Raw genomic sequence first — 19,220 nt, 5'->3', positions numbered from 1 at the left:
ATAAAACACGGACTATCCTGTAAAATGGTAAAATGTTGGGTGGTTTTTTAACCTAGCTAATGTTATTTGGAAACTTCAGAGACTAATATTGATTAAGTGCAAGGTATACCAAATCACCACATTTTAAAGGACTCACATTTTTATACTTGGTATAAATGGATTCTTCTTTTCCAACTATGTATGCTTCCTTCAAATTCAAATACTTCCCTCTAAAGAGTGTAATCCCCAATGGGAATTTGGGATCTCATGGCAAGCAAGAGTAATTGCTGCTTATATTTTTGGTAGGCCTTTTTATTTAAACTCTTCTAATTCATGTATGTGTTGACATTTACTGTTGTATTTTGAAATGTTGAGTAAATTCTGAGATGAAATCTACTATAATGATTGGTATTTTAGCACAGAATCAAAATTGTTCCTAATTGCTAAATCCAATGCATGGGTTGTTTTTCTCAGTCTAATCTACCTCCATCTGTAGCCTATGCTAAAATTATTGCTTCCTCATTTCTCCATCTCTTGACTTACTCCTTCCATTCCTCACGTCTCAGTCAGCAAGATGCCTTGAGAGTAAAAGTTGGTCATACCATAGTTCACTTCCCCCATCCTCCACCCTTTGCCAGGTTAGATGCTTCAAATGCTTTACACGGCTTTTACCTCAGATCAAAATTCTCAACAGGGTCATAAGTACCTAAATATTTTCTCTATGTCTGTCTCCCTTCCAGCCGCATGTCTTACACCTCCAAAGGGCATTTCTTGCAGTTTATCAAAACTTGTCATGTTCTTGGGGTTTTCTCATACATTATTCCTTCTGCCTGGAAAGTCTCCATTAGAACTCCCTCATCTTTGGCCCCTGCCCCAGCTCTCCATACATCCCATCTCTGTTTCAATGGTAGGTCCCAGGAAGAGTTTTCTAATGACTCCAGCTTCACATTTCCGTGGAATTCTAAACTTCTCCTAGCATGATTCTTGGTGCATAATTGTCACTTGATATGTATTTGGGGATTAAGTGATTTATTTTAAAAAATCTAGCTTTCTTTTGTTTTCCTCATCTTCTTGTATTCCTCCAGAAACTAGTCCTTTGCCCCTCTTCCTTATTTTCTCTTCTAAATGTAAATGCTCCTCAGACTTCTCTCCTGGGCTTTTTTTTTTTTTCTTTGTCCCTCTCCCTTAGTAATTTCTTGACATTAAGTAGCACTTCTATGTAGAAAATTGCTAGACCTGTATTTTCATATTTCTCTCTCAGTGTCTATCCCTATGTGGCTACTAGATTTCTCCATTTGGAGGGCATCCAAAATAGAATATACCACAAATTTCCCTCTACAACTTTTGCTCCTCTCTTCCACAGTTTTATTAATGATACAATATATTTTCAATCCTCTGGATGTAGACTATATTTTGATTACTAATTCACTCCCCTTCCTTCATATTCCCCAATTGAATAAATTGCCAGGTCTTATTGAGGGTACTACCCAGTCTCTCTTTCACTTCCTCTCTTCTATTTTCAGTGATCGCCATTTTATGCTCCATTATCATTTATCAAGGTTACACCAACTTCCAATGGGCACCTCCATCTTTAGTTTCTCCCCACTCCACTACATCTTTCCCAATCTCCTTTTTTGAGCTTTCTTATGTCCCTGCCTTTTTTCCATGTCCAGCTTCTGCCTCCCTGTTCAAGATTCAGCAAAAACATCAAACTTTCTAACTTTCCCAATATGGAAACAAATTCTTCTTCCTTTGAATTCTTGCAACACTTAATGTACTTCTGTTATGGCATTTACCAGCTTCTTTTAAAAATTTTAGCAGTTAAGATACATTCCCTTTTCCCTGTATAAGTTTCCTGAAAGAAGTATTTATATCTGGTTCGCTTTGTATCCTCCTACATTTCACAAGTTCTGGGTGCTAAACCAATGTGTTTAATAAAGAACTGAATTGATTCCATCCTTGATTTTATATAAATATGTTTTTGAATGACATTTAGTTTATGACAATGTATTGATATTATAGTTAATTCTAAAACACTCTCTCCCCACCATCATTTTCTTGAATACTCATCATTGTCTATTTTGTTAAATTGAAAGTGATCTTCTTTGATAGAGTTCTCTGTAAATTCCAAATGGTATTATTTAATTCTACAGACATAGCTTGATATTTTTGTGGTTGAATAAAAGCTCTGTTCCCTTGCTCACCAATGTCCTTTGATGATTGCTGAGATGAGTACCTGAAATGTTGTATTTTCCTGTCTATTTATACAGGAAGAATATTTTCTGATCTGCAACTGTGGTCTCTCTTTGTGCAATCTGCCCAGATTTGTTTAACTTTGTTTTAATAGCGACAAACACAAGAGTAGAATACTAAAGGATGACTTAATATTGAATTCCAAAACACAGAACAGCAAACAGCTCTGTCAATTCCTACTGATTAAGAAGGGGATTTATACTCAAATCAGGAATAGGATGAAGATGAAAATGGTGTTCAAATATAAATATAAAAAAATGTGAGGACAAGAGTAATTTGAGGATCAGGAAATGAGGGAGTTCAGACCCAGTTGTGGCATATGAAAGAAGAATAGGTGAGGCCAGCACAGCAGAGACTAGTAGTTCAGAGATTCTTCACAAGTGGCCCTAGTGATCGACCCTGCTCTTTCATCACAAAGCAGATGTAATCTTAGTGTCCACAAAAAGAGAACTAAGGCTAGGTGAATTGCCATTCTATGTAGGAAACAGAGCTGCTGGAATTAGTTTACAAACATTTCATTAGAAAAATGCCACATGTTTAAAAAAAACGTTTATTTCATACAAGTACTGATGAAATGTTATTAATCATGAAGACATACATTAATCGAGAAGAAAGGATATAAAAGGAGACTGTAGATTCTGGGGTATCCTATACTTAGAGGATGAATTGGTAAACTTTGAAATACATATACCCAATATTATTGAAGTTTATTTTCACCTAATTTTAAACTGTTCTTGGGTTTACTATGTTAAAAATGTCCCTAGGGGAGCCTGGGTGTCTCAGTCGGTTAAGTGTCTGCCTTTGGCTCAGGTCATGATCCCGGGGTCCTGGGATCCAGCCTCACCCAGGGAGCCCACTTCTCCCTCTCCTCCCCGCTTGTGCTCTCTCTCTCTCTCACTATCTCTGTCTCTGTCTCTCTCAAATAAATAAATACTTAAAAAAAATCCCTAAAATACTTTTCTTAAAATGTCCCCAGTTTTGTGAAAAGCACTTGCTTTGCCACAAATTATGTTTTGTAGCTTTACAAATCCGTTGAAATGTGTTCCTTTGGTTAATAGTACTTGACGTGATTTAAATATTTCCTTTTAGAAAAAAATTAAAAATCTGATTAAAATTGCTCAAAAGGCTTTTTGAATATAAAAGTTATTGCAAAACAACTGTTCAGTGACTTAGCATAAATGAATTTGACATACACGTGCATGTAAACTATCTTTATTCTCCCCATTTGCAGATAAGAAAAATGAAGCTAAGGGACAGTTAAGTAATTCAGCCAAATTTTCGTAGCTAATGTATTTACAAACTGATCTGGCTTCAGAACCATGCTCTTAAGCATTACGCTCTACTTGTTCACTGATGTTGGGCCATTTTACTTATCCAGATAGTAATTGGGAAAAAAAAGTTTTCTGAGCCATTCTTCACAGTTGGTTCCAAAAACTGCAGATATTAGGGAAGTAATAAAATAATATGAGCAAACTTAAAGTATGATAAATAAATACTTGTTTGCAAAAGCGAATGGTAGATTGTCTATTTACAAATTTTAAAAACATATTAAAAGGACTGCATGCTTAAAATAATGTTATATAATTAATGTTACTCATAAAAGATACTTTCCATCAGTTTAAGTTAAATCTCTGATTATAGAGCACCTTCATTCTGTTGGATGATTGTGTTCTATTTCAAAAAGTAGAGTTTGTGAACGAATTAAAAAAGGATGTCTCCCTTACAGTTTCAGACAATTGGTTTCAAATTGATCATTGGTTAGAAATGAAGTCACTGTATTGAAATAGAAGTGTTGGGAAATGTGTCACAATAGCCAAGACAAGGAACAGAAACTTCTCAAGAATATGGCCCATGTATGTATTTTGTCAATAACCTATCCTCAGCCAGGATTGCGTGAAATGCTATCTCTTCCTTTCAGTCATAAGCATTCCCAATGGAGACATCACTTTGAGTGCTTTGGTATTTTTCTTTTTGATGTTTTACTACTACCAGTAAGGGGCAAGAAGATTCTGTAACAGAGTATTGAAGAAGTTCAGTCAAAATTTACTTAACTGGAATTGATCTATTTGATTTTTTAAGTTATTTAACATTTAATGCATTCAAAGAATATAAGTAATTTTCATGTAGAGCATAAAACAAAATAAAATGGATACTCATGAACCCCTAAGTTAAAGTCTGTAATATTATCTATTACTTGACATCACCTGTGTGTTTTCCTTTGATCACATTCTCTACTATCCATTCCCAGACGTTACCAAGGCCTTGAATTTTGTATTTATTATTACACCTGTTATTTGAGGAGTAGATTAACTACTTAAGCATTTATTCATAAATAAAACATTATTAATTTTGCTTATTGGGTTTTATAAAAATAGTGTAGTATATCTAGAGCTTGAATTTTTAGCTCAAAATTTTATTTCTAGGATTTAATAATGAAATTTTATGTAGTTACAGGCAATTTATGTTCACTGCTGTAAATATTCCACTACCAATATGTCACAGTTTACTAAATCATCTGTACCAATGTCATGATTCTGGGAGGAAAATAGGATCTACTTTCTATATAATATTACAATCTATAATTTAGAACTAGCATGATGTTGGAAGAGATGAGGGATGGGACTGTAAGAAAATTGCCACCCATGGGCAGTGAAGACTTGACCCTGAAGTTTGCCAGAACCTAGAACCGGAAGCTTAGAGAGATCTGTGGGACTCCTGTATCCACACAGTGGGAGCTCATATAGAGGTCAGTAAAACAGCCATGCTGAACACCATGATTTGCCAAGAAAAATGGACTCCAATTCATGTTCACCTTCTGCATCCCATGCAACTTCCTGTTATTGACAAAATCCACAAAAGGAAGCATATGTGGAAGGGGATCTAGGAAACATAGACATAAAGTGTTGGTATGGGGTTGACAGCATTCCATTCTTGAATCGATGGCTTTTCCCCAATTATTTTTGCTCTTCCAAGCTTTGAGACTTTTAATATTCTTGTACATGTGCTAAGACTTCTCTATAGAATATACCTAGGAATGGAATTGCTGAGACATAGGTTAAATACATTTACAGATCTATAAGACAATGCCAAAATGGTTGTATCTTTTACATTCTTATAAGCAGGATATATGAGTCTTTGTGGCTCCACATTCTGACCCATGTTTGGTTTCTGACTTCTTCATTTCTACCATCACAGTGTGTATAAAATGATATCTCATCATCTTAACTTTGTTTAAATTCTAATGAGGTTGAAATTTTCATACATTTTTCTTTTGCAATTCTTTCTTCAATAACATTCACGATTTTATCTTTTATCTTTTACGCTGTCTGTCTTTTCCTTACTGCTTTATACTTGTTTTGTAACCTAATACTTTATTGGTAACATGTACTGTAAATAGTTTTCAAATTTGTGACTTATGTTTTCCTCTTCTTTGTGGTATATTTTAATAAGCAGATATTCTTACTTTTAATCAAACTTATTTTACAGTTAGCATATTTTAATGTCTTGCTTTAGAACTCTTAGGCATTATTTCCCTATATTTTTCTGTTAGAAATTCTAAAATTTTGCCTTTCACTTCTAAATCTATAATCCATCTATATTTATATATTTTTTGTTATGGTGTAGGAGGCAATTTCATTATTCTTACTATGGATAGCCAATCATGCTCTGTATTAGATAGTCCCTTCTTTCCTTAGTATATTAGATTCCTATTATTTCTGTAATAGTTAACACAAACTTAGTGGCTTAAAACAAAACAGATTTGTTATTTTACAGTTATGAAGGTCAGAAGTCTAAAATGGTTCTCATGGGTTAAAATTAAGGTGTCCGTAAAGCTGCATTCCTTCTGGAGGCTTTAAGGGAGAATCTGTTCCTTGACTCCTACAGCTTGTAGAAGCTACCCTTATTCTTTGGCTCACAGCTCCCTTCCAACTTCAAAGCCAACACTTGCATCACTCCCTCTGACTCTGTTACCTTCTTCTTTAATTTATAAGGACATTGGGCACACCTGGATAATCCAGGATAATCTCTTCATCTCAAGATTCCTAATTTTGTCATAGTTGCAAAGTCCGTTTTGTAGGAGAACGTATTTACGGATCCTGGGTGTTAGGGCATGGACATCTTTAGGGGGCCATTTTTCTGCCTTCGTGATCTGTACTGCCCCTTGTATCATATATCATTTAAACATAAGAGTCTGTTTCTGGATTCTGGATTCCATTGCTCTATTTTCTTACTGTGTTCCAGGACTATACATAATCACACTATCATAATTAATGATAGTGACTCTTTATAATGACTCTTTGTATGTGATAGGCATAATCCTTAACCTGTTCTTCTGCTTCTGAATGTTTTGGCTATTTTTGGACTTTGACCTTTTTATACAAATTGTACAACCAATTGGTAAGTTGATCCAAATCCTATTTTAATTAGATTTTAATTAGAACTGTATAGAACCTATAGATATAATTGAAAATACTAGAAATTGAGACTCCTTGTAGATGAACATAATCTGTCTCTCAGTCTATTTATATCCATTTGACAGCTTTATTAATGTTTTTTCTATATTCTCTGTAAAGGTTTTGATTATACACAATTAAATTTATTCTTAGAAAGTCTTATTTATTTTTTACTAATGCCATAAATGGTATCTCTCTCTTTTTAAAATTACTAATTATATGTTGCTGATGTACAGAATACAATTGATTTTTTTATATTGATTTTGTATAAAACACCTTGCTAAGCTCTTTTACTGATTCTAATGATTTTTCTGAAATTACTTTGAGCTTTTTATGTATTTAAATCATATAAACCTTGAGTGGCATTTTGTTTCTTACTTTCTGACATTTATAACATTTATCTTATTCAGTGGCTTAAATCTTCAATGTTGAATAAAACGAGAATGTGCATCTTTACCTTGTTTTTGGTATTATTTTACTATTAAATAAACAATTCTTACTGGTTCTAATAGAAAGCTTCTATTGGGTTAAGGACGTTTCTTTCATTCTTCAGATGATGTGAGTTTTATAATGATTGAAATTGAATTTTATAAAATTATTTTTCTTATTAAATAAAATGTTAGCCTTTTTTTTTTTTTTTGTCCAAATAAAATGTTAACCTCTTTTTCTCCATTGCCAATATGTGAATTATAATTAGGGGTTATAAATCTTAAACTACCCATGTATCTGTGATAAACACAACTCAATCATTATGTATTTTTTGTATATACAACAGGCCTTGGTTATGCTACTGTTTTGTTAAGTGGGTTTTGTTTCATGAGTGGATTTGCTCTATAAATTTCCTTTTCTGATTTGCTCTTACTATCAAGGATATTAGCCTGCTAACTGAGTAAAGAGATATTTCTCCATTTCTTTCTTGGATAGTCTGCTATTAGCTCACAATCTCAGGAATTTCCTGGGTGAATTTCAAACCTAGCCCCCATACACGGAGGGCAAGAACAGACTGAAGAAAGAGGCAGGCCACTGAAGATTGGTAGTTGAAAAGTTTAATAAGCAAGGGAACTTATAGATGAGGCTTGTCTTGGGTGGCTGCAAAATGAGTAGATCTCAGCACCTGCCCACCAGAATCTTCAGAGTTTATATAAAGACCTTAATAGGGTTCAGTCATGTATACAGTCCAGATGGTCTCCATAATATATCACTATTTCTCAACGCTGTGTCCTTGAAGGGACTCCTATTGTGGGATCAGTGGGCAGAACATAAATTCCAAGGACAAGTGAGGGGGTAAAGAGCCTCTGGTTGCCGAAATCGAGGTGGTGGGGTCAATCAGCAGTCACATCTTGTCGATGACTCCTCCAACAACTGCCTAGATTGAAATCATGATATATTTTCTAAAGGTCTAGTAATATTCCTTTGTACAACTACCTGGGATTGTTAGTATTTCTTTGTAGGACATTTCATTATGATATTATTTTTAAAATAATTTCCCCTCCATTTTTAATTGAAGTCCTATTTACATATTGTGAAATGTACAGGTTTTAGTGTACGACTTGATGAGTTTTGACAAAAATCTACCTACACTTTCAGCAAAATAGAGAACAATTCCATCACCCCAGATGTTTCCTTCATGCCACTTTCCAGCAAGTCCAAACCTGGCCTTCTAGTTTCCACAGGCAACCACTCTTAGGAATTCTAACACCATATATTATTTTGGCCTCTAGAGTTTTGTAACAATGGAATCTAACATGATATACTTTTTTGTATCTGGCTTCTTTCACTCAACATAATTGTGAGATACATCCATGCTGTTATGTTAATCAGTGACTAATTCTATTTATGTATAAACTTACTGATTTTTTTTCCCCTTGGATGGGCATTGGTTTATTTCTAGTTTAGTGGTGATTGTGAGTAAGGATATTCTTGTACAAGTCATTTTGTAAACATAAGCTTTTATATTCCTTGGTTAAATACCTACATAGAATTTCTGGGTCATAGTGGAACTCTATGTTTAACTTTATAAATAACTGTCAATCTTTCCAAGACAGTTGTATCATTTTAAACTGCTAATAGTGGCTGTCTCCTACTTCCAGATCCTCATCAACATTTGGTCTTTTTTTTGTTTTAGTAATTCTGATATGCGTGTGTTTAATTATTGACTTGATAGAGTTTTTTATAGATCTACATACTAATCATTTTTAAAGTTTTTATTTTAATTCTGGTTAGTTAACATACAGTGTTATATTTAAGATACTAATCATTTTTTGCATGTATGCACGGGCAGTATATTCTCCCAGATAATTCCTAAGAAATTATCTATTTAATTTCTTAATGGTTTTTGGATCAGCCAAAGTTTGAGTGAATGCTGTTTGCTTACTATTAAGCAGCCTTCCCCAGTTTAAATTTGCAAGGGCATTCTTGTATGCTTTCTAACTAGCATTCTTACCATTTTAGTTTTTATGTTCAGATCTATGATAGATCCCAAAATAAAGTTTGCCTAAATGTGAGGTAGGACAGAAAAGGTTTCTTAGTGTTTGTTTTGTTGTGGGTTTTTGTTTGTTTGTTGCATATGAATGTCCAATTGTTCTAGCTTCATTTACTAAAAAGATTTGCATTTCAAATTTTATTGCTGATGCACTTTTGTTGAAAATCAATTTACCTTCTAAATGTATAGTCTTTCTGAACGTTATACTGTTCCATTTATCTATTTGCCTATAGGTACAGCAGTCCACACTTCACTACAATATTAAATAAATGTGGTGAGAGCAGACATCCTTGAATTTATCCTAGATTTAGGGGAAAAGCAATTAGTCTTTAACCATTCAATATGGTGTATTATTACTACAGGACTATAGATTTAAAAATATTTATAGAAAACCTCTGATTTAGAAAGCAGTAACTTAATTTTATTTATCTTTGTTTTTCATTTACCCAACAAGCTTTTGGTGCATTCTAAGCCCCTTGTATTTTTTAAATTAATCAGTGAATGATTATCCAAGTCATTTGGTGTGGTAATGTGCCATTCAGTAGCTGACAACATACTCTCATAACTGCTCTTATTTCACCTGTTTTTAACCATGTTTCAGGATGAATAAACAAACTGAAAAACCTCCCAGAATTTCCCATTTAAAGAAACTGTTTTGTATATATGTGGTATCAGTAGTGTTTTAAAGTTTTCTGTATATGTGATCACATCTTTTATTTTCTGATCCTTAGAACAGCTCTTTAACATAGAGAATGTAAGATTGAAGAATAATTGAATCGTTTTATGCCTAGTCATGAAATTTGGAATAGAATGTTATAGGCACAGATAATACTTAACAAAAATGAATATTAAATTTTATTTTAAAAATCTATTTAAGGGGCACCTGGGTGGCTCAGTTGGTTAAGCATCTACTGTGGCTCAGGTCATGATCCTGGGGTGCTGGGATCCAGCCCCACGTCAGGCCGTCAGGCTCCCTGCTCAGCAGGGGAGTCTGCTTCTCCCTCTCCCTCCCCCTGCTCATGCTCTCTCTCTCTCTCTTTCTCTCGCTCACTCTTTCAAAAATAAATAAATAAAATCTTAAAAATCTATTTAAAATATTAACCTTTGCAATTTTGAAGGTGCATAGTCTAAAATAATTTTTTTTTCAATAATCTGGAGAGGAAAAGCCTTTAGAAATTTGGTAAACCATAGTTCTCCTTAATTTCTTTCTTATAAGTGATCTATTTATTTGATTATGTAAGTACTATATATGATATAGTCAACATATTATTGATTTTGGCAATCCTTTAGAAAAGGTCTCCTTTTTAAAATGGATCCTAGATTAGAGGTCTGAAATAGTTTCGTGTGTGTGTCTATGTGTGTGAATGGCATAACTCTCTTCTGCATGCTAAAGTTTGAAAAGCCCATAACCCATCATTTATTTTTGGTGCAAATTATTATTTTTTTCCACTTTAAAACAGAATTTTCTTGATTTTGTTTCCTAGTTCAATTTTGTGGGGAAATTGCTTGGACCAAGAGGAAATTCCTTGAAGAGACTACAGGAAGAAACAGGTGCTAAAATGTCTATCCTGGGCAAAGGATCAATGAGAGATAAAGCAAAGGTACTGAACTTTGAATTTGATTTTTAACACATACAGGGCCAAACTTACACTCAGTGCCAAATTTACAAGCACATCTGCACTGTTCTTCCATTGTTTCCTACGATTTTCACCTTCTGGGACCACCTTGTTGCACTCTCAGTCAATTCCTCTATTTTCATAAAAATCAATTACCCTTCTTCCCCCCTCTGCCCAGAACATGTAATTCTGCATCTTTATTCTTTTTGGTCCTTTGTGTAGGTTGTTGCGAAATCTCCTTACTTTTTCTGTGTCCTCTGTAGGATGTTTCTATATGTCTATGCTCATTTTCTTTAATTCCCTGTCTGGATCCCTTTTCTCTCTTCAACTATGTCACCTAATCACATCCATTGTATCATTCTCTTTTTATCTCTATGCACCATTTCACTCTGATCCTCTTACCTGAAGCAATTTCAAATACTTATCTGCAAATCTTAGAGAATTCCACTTATTTTCTGAAATGTTTCAGTCATGTTAAACAATTCATCTGACCCCAAAAGAACAAATAAGCTGAGAAATATATGAACTTTGATGTTTGAAATGATTTATTTCACATCTGAACTACATCATTTTCCCATTTTATAAAGTGATAGCGATTTTCTCTGTGTTAAAATTCATTGTTTTGGAAAAATAACAACCGTTTATAGAGATTTATTCATAAAGGATCTTTTAAAATTCATTGAGAAAGGGTGGATGTATTAGGGTACTTTTTATTTGACCAGACCATGCTTTTCTGATTTGATATGTTACCATGGAAAATAAAATGTTCAAACTGTTATTTCTGACTATGGGAATTACTTAGGAAAATTGTTTAGGTGTTCTCTCTTTTAACTATTAATGTGAAATCTTGAAGAAAGTTATAGTAGGAAATGTCACCAAACAGATATCTCATATCTTACAGTGTACACTTCATACTGGTTTTTTTTTTTTTCACACCTTTTTAAGATTTAGATCAGGCATCATCTCCCCAATGGCGCTTTTCTGAAACTCCTTTGATAGGCTAAATCCTCTCATCACTTAACATATTTTGTTGAAATTTTGTTTCTCTCATTAAACTGTACATTCCTACCAGCCAGAGAAATAAAGTAGTCAGCTTCACATACCCAGAGCATCTGTGTAGGCACTCCATACCTTTCAAAGCAAATGGGTGTTTATTGTTTATTCCCATATACTTGGAATTTTTTTTTTCTGTCCACAGAGCTTTACATTGGATTTCTTTTTCCCTGTGAGCATGTTAGGAACCAGCATAAGTATTTGAAAATCTAGTTGGAAACACATTTAGTTCTATTAAGTTTCCATTAGGTTTAATTTACTGATATTAGCTGTTACTTAAAATCCAGCTTCTCACTGATTACTTTTTGGGTGATCAATCATGTTTGTCCATCCTTCAAGCATTTTCATTGTTCCTTTACAAAATGAAAGAAAATGAAAACATATAATAATAATAATAATGTATTGCACTATACACTATGTTTTATAGACTCTGAATAAGACCTTAACTGCCAAGGGTGGTGGGCACACAGCTGAAATAAAACCACAGACACGGATATGCAAAAATTTACCTTAGGAAACATTTGATTAAAATAAAAATAAATCCTTGGTAAAATATTGATCACTGTGCTGCTATTTTACCTCTCTGCAACATGATCTGATCAGGAAGGAAGACTTTATATGTGATTTTGTTCTTCTAACAAATAAATAAAACTTATCTGATTCTTCAGTGGAAATATATATGTGTGTATGTGTTTATACAGGAATATATTCATGCATTAATTGCAGACGTATTTATTGCTGTGTCACACTGTGTGTCATCTGTAATTCTAGTCCATGGTAATGAATATGACAAAACTTTTTCTCCTCCTAGAGTTTACAATCCAATGGGAGAGACACAATAAGTAAGTGAATAAACATTCACTTATAAACAATTTTAATAATTATTATGTATTAAAATAATACAGATTGTTTTTCTGTGTTGGCTCTGCTATTAAGATGCCACACAATGTATGTCTTAAACTTGGTCTTTGTTTCATGATAGAAAGGAGATATTTGGATAGCTATCTAAATCAGGATGAAATAACTATGCAAAAGCATTTCTTACACATCTGCTATGTGCTCAACTGTAGATTACATATTATGTTATGTAGAAAATAAGTATTAGACAGGAGTCAAGCCCTCACAAAACTTTTAATTTAATTAAACATCCTGATCTGTTTCACACTTTCTTTAAAAAAAAAAAGTTAAGAAAGTATCAATCATTGAATTAGAAGGTGGAGAGAGTGACATTCTCATTTAATTTAATTTTTACAAATGTAAGAAGACTACTTCATCCTTAGAAAAGCATGAAGTTTCAAGAGTTGTTATAAGATCATTATAAAATTGCATGATATAGAAAATAGTTTTGGTGGTTTGGTGTAGTAAGAAGATTCTAACAAGTTCAATATTTTTATTTGTCTTACTTTGGTTTTGGTGGGCTTGGGGGGAAGCATTCCTTTTCTTTTAGCTACACCTAGCCAATAACTCTGTGAGCAGAGAGAGAAAACAAAAACCAAAACAAAATGAGATGTGGTAATATCCAAGGTAATACCAGTAGCAAAATCCTACCTTATATTCAATATTTTATTCCCATACTGGTCAGATCACTCAATATGTGAACTCACATTTTGCCAAGAACTATCCAGGAATGCTTGAACAGAAGCTAACTTTTAAATGGTGATGATAAACATATTCTTACAGAAAATTAGAAAGTAATATATACAGTATGTTTGCAATATTTCAAAATATCTCAGGAAATTAACTGGCAGTTCAGAAATTTCTTTGAAGTCTGAATCCCTCATACACCATATGGCCAGCCAGTTCTAAATAACCACGCAGCTGCCAGCTTCTCTAGCAGTTGCTTCTTCTTCTTTTTTTTTCCCCTAGCAGTTGCTTCTGAGCAATCTTCAGGGGTAACTTACTGTAGCTTCAGATAGAGTGTTGCTATTTTTAGTGATGCTGATGGCAGAGATTGGTGAGGGAGAACAGAGGAAGCAGTGGTCTGCAGGCTTATCTTTGAAAAGAGTGAGGAACAAACATATTATCTTCAAGAAAAAAGGTTTGCGAGGTTAGAGAAGATCAGACAAAAGCTGAACACACCCAGATAAGAGTGAGGTAACAGCAGGGAAGCCTCAAAGTAAATTTCTTGCCTACCTCCATTGTCCTTAAATGGAAATCACAAATAGACATGTTGCAAATAAATTATGTTGTAATGAAAGGTGTTCTGACATTTCTGTTAATAAGCTTGGTTGAAATTATGGAATGCAGTCTTAAAACATGCTGGTGATTATATGTTAAAAGTATAGTGCTGTTTGGTGGAGTTTTATTTGAAAATGTGTGATAATTCTCTAGGCAAGCCTTTCTCTCTTTGATGTGCTAATATCATGTGCAGGTTTCTATTTTATAATATATCTTCTGTATTTGGTGATGGCTACTTTAGTAAATCCTTTCTGATTTCATGGCAATTTGATTTTCATCAACAATAAAATCAACTGAAAACCTTCAAAGTGATGCTGCTGCCTGGTGGGTGTGAACCCATACCAATCATCCTTCTCTCATTTGGCTTCTGGGCTATGCCTCACATCAAATGGCACCATTAGTCTCTCAAATCCTGCTTGTCAGTCAGGCTGGGATCGGTTAGGTAGACTCCTGTTTCAACTTTTTAATATCCGCAGCAACAAAGCAATTTGTAATCCCACAAAATCAAGAGCCCAGACACTCTGATTTTAATTTTAGCTGTGCCCCTAATACACTGCACCACAGATCAGCAATGTTTCTTTTCTGTTTTGCTCTGCAGGAGAGAATGCTTAGCCCATCATTACTTCCAAACAGACATAGAGGAATAAGCATTCTTCTTTTTTTTTTTTAAGATTTTATTTATTTATTTGACAGAGAGAGAGAGCACGAGCAGGGGGAGCAGCAGAGGGAGAGGGAGACGCAGGCTCCTTGCTGAGCAGGGAGCCCCATGCGGGGCTCGGTCCCAGGCCTGGGCTGAAGGCAGATGCTTAACCGACTGAGCCTCCTAGGCGCCCCTGAATACGCTTTATTCTTTGCTTAAGTATCACTTGAGTTTGTGAAGGACAAAGAGTAGATGAGAAATTACAGATAGGTGGGAATTTATTTATTTTTTTGAAAGATTTTATTTATTTATTTGAGAGAGAGAATGAGACAGAGAGAGAGAGCATGGGAGGGGGGAGGATCAGAGGGAGAAGCAGACTCCCTGCTGAGCAGGGAGTCCAATGCGGGACTCGATCCTGGGACTCCCAGGATCATGACCTGAGCCGAAGGCAGTCGCTTAACCAACTGAGCCACCCAGGTGCCCGGGAATTTATTTTTGATCTATTCACTGCATTCTTCTGTTTCTTGGATCTGAACATTGAGAAATTAGAGTAACAGACTGAATGGTCCCACCTGAAGGGTAGGGGAACAATGCACTACAAATAAGTGTTTTGTGAGAATGCAAGGAAACTAGTTTCAATGGCAAACCAACACAAGCGTATCTCATCCTATGATATATTTGAACTCTAAGTGACCAAACAACAAAAATAGTCAAGTTTGAGTTGAAGAGTGAAATATATCATGATACTAGTGCGAAATAATTTCTTACATTAACATCTTCAACCCTTTTATGTACAGTTTGTCATTCACTATAGTGAATGACAAAGAATGAAAAAGAAAAAGAATACCATAAACCTGTCCAGGCTCAGTTCTTCATAAGCTTCAATGGCAGAGCATGAGGTGACAATCTTTTGTATGTTGTGAATCAAAGTTATGTATTACCTTAAGTCATTACTTTCCTCTAGTCTGATTTTATTTACAATTAGACAAATTGATGTTAATTTTTGTAATTAAAGCCTGCTGTTTGAAAACTTCCAAGGACCTAATGTCTTGGCCATAAACCAAGGATACTATACAAAAAATATATATATCTTTTAAAGTTACTAGTATAATAGCTTTTCCCTCATTGCCACTTGTCACTCACATTTGGCCCGCACCCTTGTTTCCTGTAAGAAGTGAAATGAGGGAATCACAGAATCAAGATCTCTCACATCACATTGCAGGAAATTTTTATTTATTAAGCTATTAAAAATAGAATGTATTAAGACAGAGACATTTCTAGACATTTTACATTTTATAAACCAGAATTGTAATAGTGTATTTCTTTTCTGCCACTGAGAAATTCTATCCCTTTTTGTCCTGAGATGTACTGTCCACCTCAAAATATTGCAACCCAAATTCAAATGAGATATCTCCAGTATTGAAAGGGCCTGAGGATGTCTTAGAAATATTTTACATTCCACATTCTGTGGCAGTTTTAAAGATGGCTGCAAATTCTTTGACATTTCTTTTAGAGAAAGATGAGTAGGGTCTAATGCTCTTCCTCCTGAATCTGGATAGTTTTAGTGACTCGCTAGTAAGAGAAAGACTGCAGAGGAGGTGTCACCTCAGGATTTCTGAGGGTAGGTGGGAAGACACAGTGCACCTTCTGCCTCATTTACAAGAATACTGTCCTTTTTTGGAGCTCTAAACTGCCTTGCAAGGATTCTGACAATCTTAAGGCTGCCCCCTACCTCCCCCTGTGAGGAAGCCAGAGTTATATGGAGAGGGAGGTTTTGTATAGGTACCAGTGGGAAATCCCAGTGGAGCCCCGCCTTTGAGTCATCCCAGGCTATGCATTACACCTGCAAGTAAAGAATTCACCAAATGATATCAGCCTCTAGCCATTTGAGTGATCACAGGCTGTTTGAGTCCTCCTATCTGCAACCCCAGACTCTGGGAGCAAAACAAATTATCCCCATTGTGCTCTGTCTAAATGCCTCACCTACAGAATCCATGGACATAGTCATAATAACAACATGGTTGTTATTTTAGGCAACTCAGTTTGGCATGGTTATTTATCCAACATTAGACGACTGGAACACTTTCCTACAATTTTATTTGTAAAATGCAGAAATTCTCAACATTGTGAGCTATTTTCCAAATACTGGATGTGTTCTCTTCTTGTGTTTCTACTGCCCTCTCATGGCAATTACTAAAGACTGAAAAATTCTGGGGTTTTGTGGGGGTTTGTGTATTTGGTGTTTTGATTTTTTTGTTATTTACTTGCACCTAATTTTGAAGCACATGCCAAAGTTCTATCTCAAAGTTGCCAGTAAAGGAAAAAGGCTTCCAAGAAAGACAATTCAATGATTTCCAGAATGTTTGACTTAAAAAGTATCAGGCTGGTCATAAGGCTGGTCTAAGGACTTTGTGCCTTCAAATGTCTGCTTTAATAACACGAGACTCAAGGTTAATTGGGTAGGTAATTCTAATTTCTCTGTAAGGCTTCTTAATTTTATTACAATCTGACAAAGCGAGTACTCCAGATTTCTATCAGGGATGTTAGAGAGATCTCAGAAGGGGAGGGAATTGCACCGTGCAGCAAGTATTGCCCTAAACCAAGATTGGGACAGTTTTCTTTCTTAGTCCCCCTTTTTGACCAAGTCAGGTTGTTGAAGGTTTGTCTTAGCCAAGGAAAGGACCATATGGCATTTTTGTTCTGAGAACATTAACTGAGCTTGTTGCTTCATCAGTCTTTTCTTACATTTCTTATAGATGGTGGAATTTAGATAAAGGATCAAGTTATAAAATATACCACCATTAAGATTACCTGCAATCCATATATGGACCCATTGACATTCTTTCTTTCTTTACCAGTTTCCTATGTTAGGGAAGAATTTCTAAGTAGAATCCTAAGGTGATTCAATTTACTGATACACATTTATATATTATTAATGTATTTTATATTATTTAGTGCTACATATATGCTTAGTTGGCCTATCTCTCTCAATATATATTTTTAAGTATTAATATTTGCTTTGCTTTTTTAAATTGGACCCAATCTTTGGTTTGCCCACACATTGCAAATTCCAGTAGACTCATGAATAACCAAAGCAAAGTAATAGGCCCGTATGAATAGACAATGAATATTTTGGGTCTATATAACAGGTCAAATAAATACATGGATCCAATACACCCGAATATATCATTGCTCTAAAAGGAGAATTGGATAATAGAAAGAAAAATTCTTAATAACTTGATTTTGCTCATTGTAAAAAATAATACATTTTTAGTTTTATGGATAATTTTAATCTCAAACCAAGTAAGAATGGTTATCTGAAATTTTTTTAAAAAAAATAATGATATTTAAACTCCTAGAAAAGCCTTTGATAAAAAGGGTATTACTTACCCATTTTTAGAAGGATGATGTTAAATGTTTGTTTTAAATTGTTAGAACTTGACCCCAATATAAGCCGTGTTCTCTGAAGAGAGACTTGGACTACGTGTTCTAGCACAGCTTGGGGAATTTGGAGATACAGTTAAGAGGATAATGGGCCCAAAGTGGGAATGTTAAAGAGAAAGATCCTGCACTTCACTCAAGTGCACTATCAGCACTAATTCAGATTCTGAATTTCATTAGTTGCAGTGATGTTTTTGACTTTGTATTCTGTTTTCTCTTTATTGTTTTTTTTAATTTCACAATTCATTCAAAAGTTGAATAGTACTCTAGTTTTATCAGTCATAAATATCTGAGTCATTCTTAGTTGAGTAGTGTTGTCATGAACACTTGAAAATTTGTTTGAGCTCTTGACATCCCTTGATAAAAAGTAAAGAGCTCTGTTTTCTGGTTACCATTCATGATGCTACACAGAGCCCAAAGAAAGACAAAGTAGTCAAACTCCTTAGTCTAATGGATAATATTACTGAGTTCGCTTTTGCTTTCTGTGTATACTGGTTCACCAAAAGTAAAATCAAAAAGACTGAGAAAAATGAAAAACCCAAGACACAAATGAAATTTTATATATTTTGCTATGAACACAATCAGTTGTAGCATTTGACTTTTAGCAGCTGGGAAAAAGTTTTATATACTTCCAGGGATGCCATTCACAAGGCATTCTTTGTGAACTGCGCCCCTAATTGTCTGATACTATTTGTCACCAGCACTGAGCCTAGTTACAGGAGTAAGCATACCAAATGTCAATACAGGAAACACTTCCATCTATGTTTTTCTTACGATCTGCAAAGATATTTATTGTTGTGTATATTTTTTTGTGCAAACCACATTTGTTTTAATTTTGGTAATAGTAACATTTAAATTTTTTTGCTTTTTGAGGTCAGGGTTTTGAGATAAACTGTGAATGTATGCCAGTACTCTGCATGTGGTTTACCCCAGAGAGGGCATACCTAACGTATAGGTGTATAATTGCTAACATCTACAATTCTAGCATCACTGTGGAGTTAAAAAAAACGGGGGGGGCAAGCAAAATGTAGCAGTTCATATAGAGAACCTGCAATGTCTCCACAAGCTTTCGTGTTCACATTTCTAAGCTTATTATGCCCTGTATTTGCTGCTTCCTCTTTCTC

At 34.6% G+C, this 19,220-nt stretch overlaps 1 protein-coding gene across 1 annotated transcript in view; it reads left to right on the top strand.

The window, feature by feature from the left end:
* Nucleotides 1-19,220, top strand: part of KHDRBS2 (KH RNA binding domain containing, signal transduction associated 2) — a 525,516-nt gene that overhangs the window by 184,106 nt on the left and 322,190 nt on the right. The window contains exon 3 of the mRNA XM_081828467.1: nt 10,653-10,769. Within this exon, the coding sequence (XP_081684593.1) occupies nt 10,653-10,769 (117 nt within the window). The remainder of the gene's footprint in view (nt 1-10,652; nt 10,770-19,220) is intronic.

This window comes from Leptonychotes weddellii, chromosome 8 (genome assembly GCF_054177405.1).
Source record: "Leptonychotes weddellii isolate Sample4059 chromosome 8, ASM5417740v2, whole genome shotgun sequence".
In the NCBI taxonomy this organism is placed as follows: domain Eukaryota; kingdom Metazoa; phylum Chordata; class Mammalia; order Carnivora; family Phocidae; genus Leptonychotes; species Leptonychotes weddellii.
This window is presented reverse-complemented; position numbering and strand designations above follow the sequence as displayed.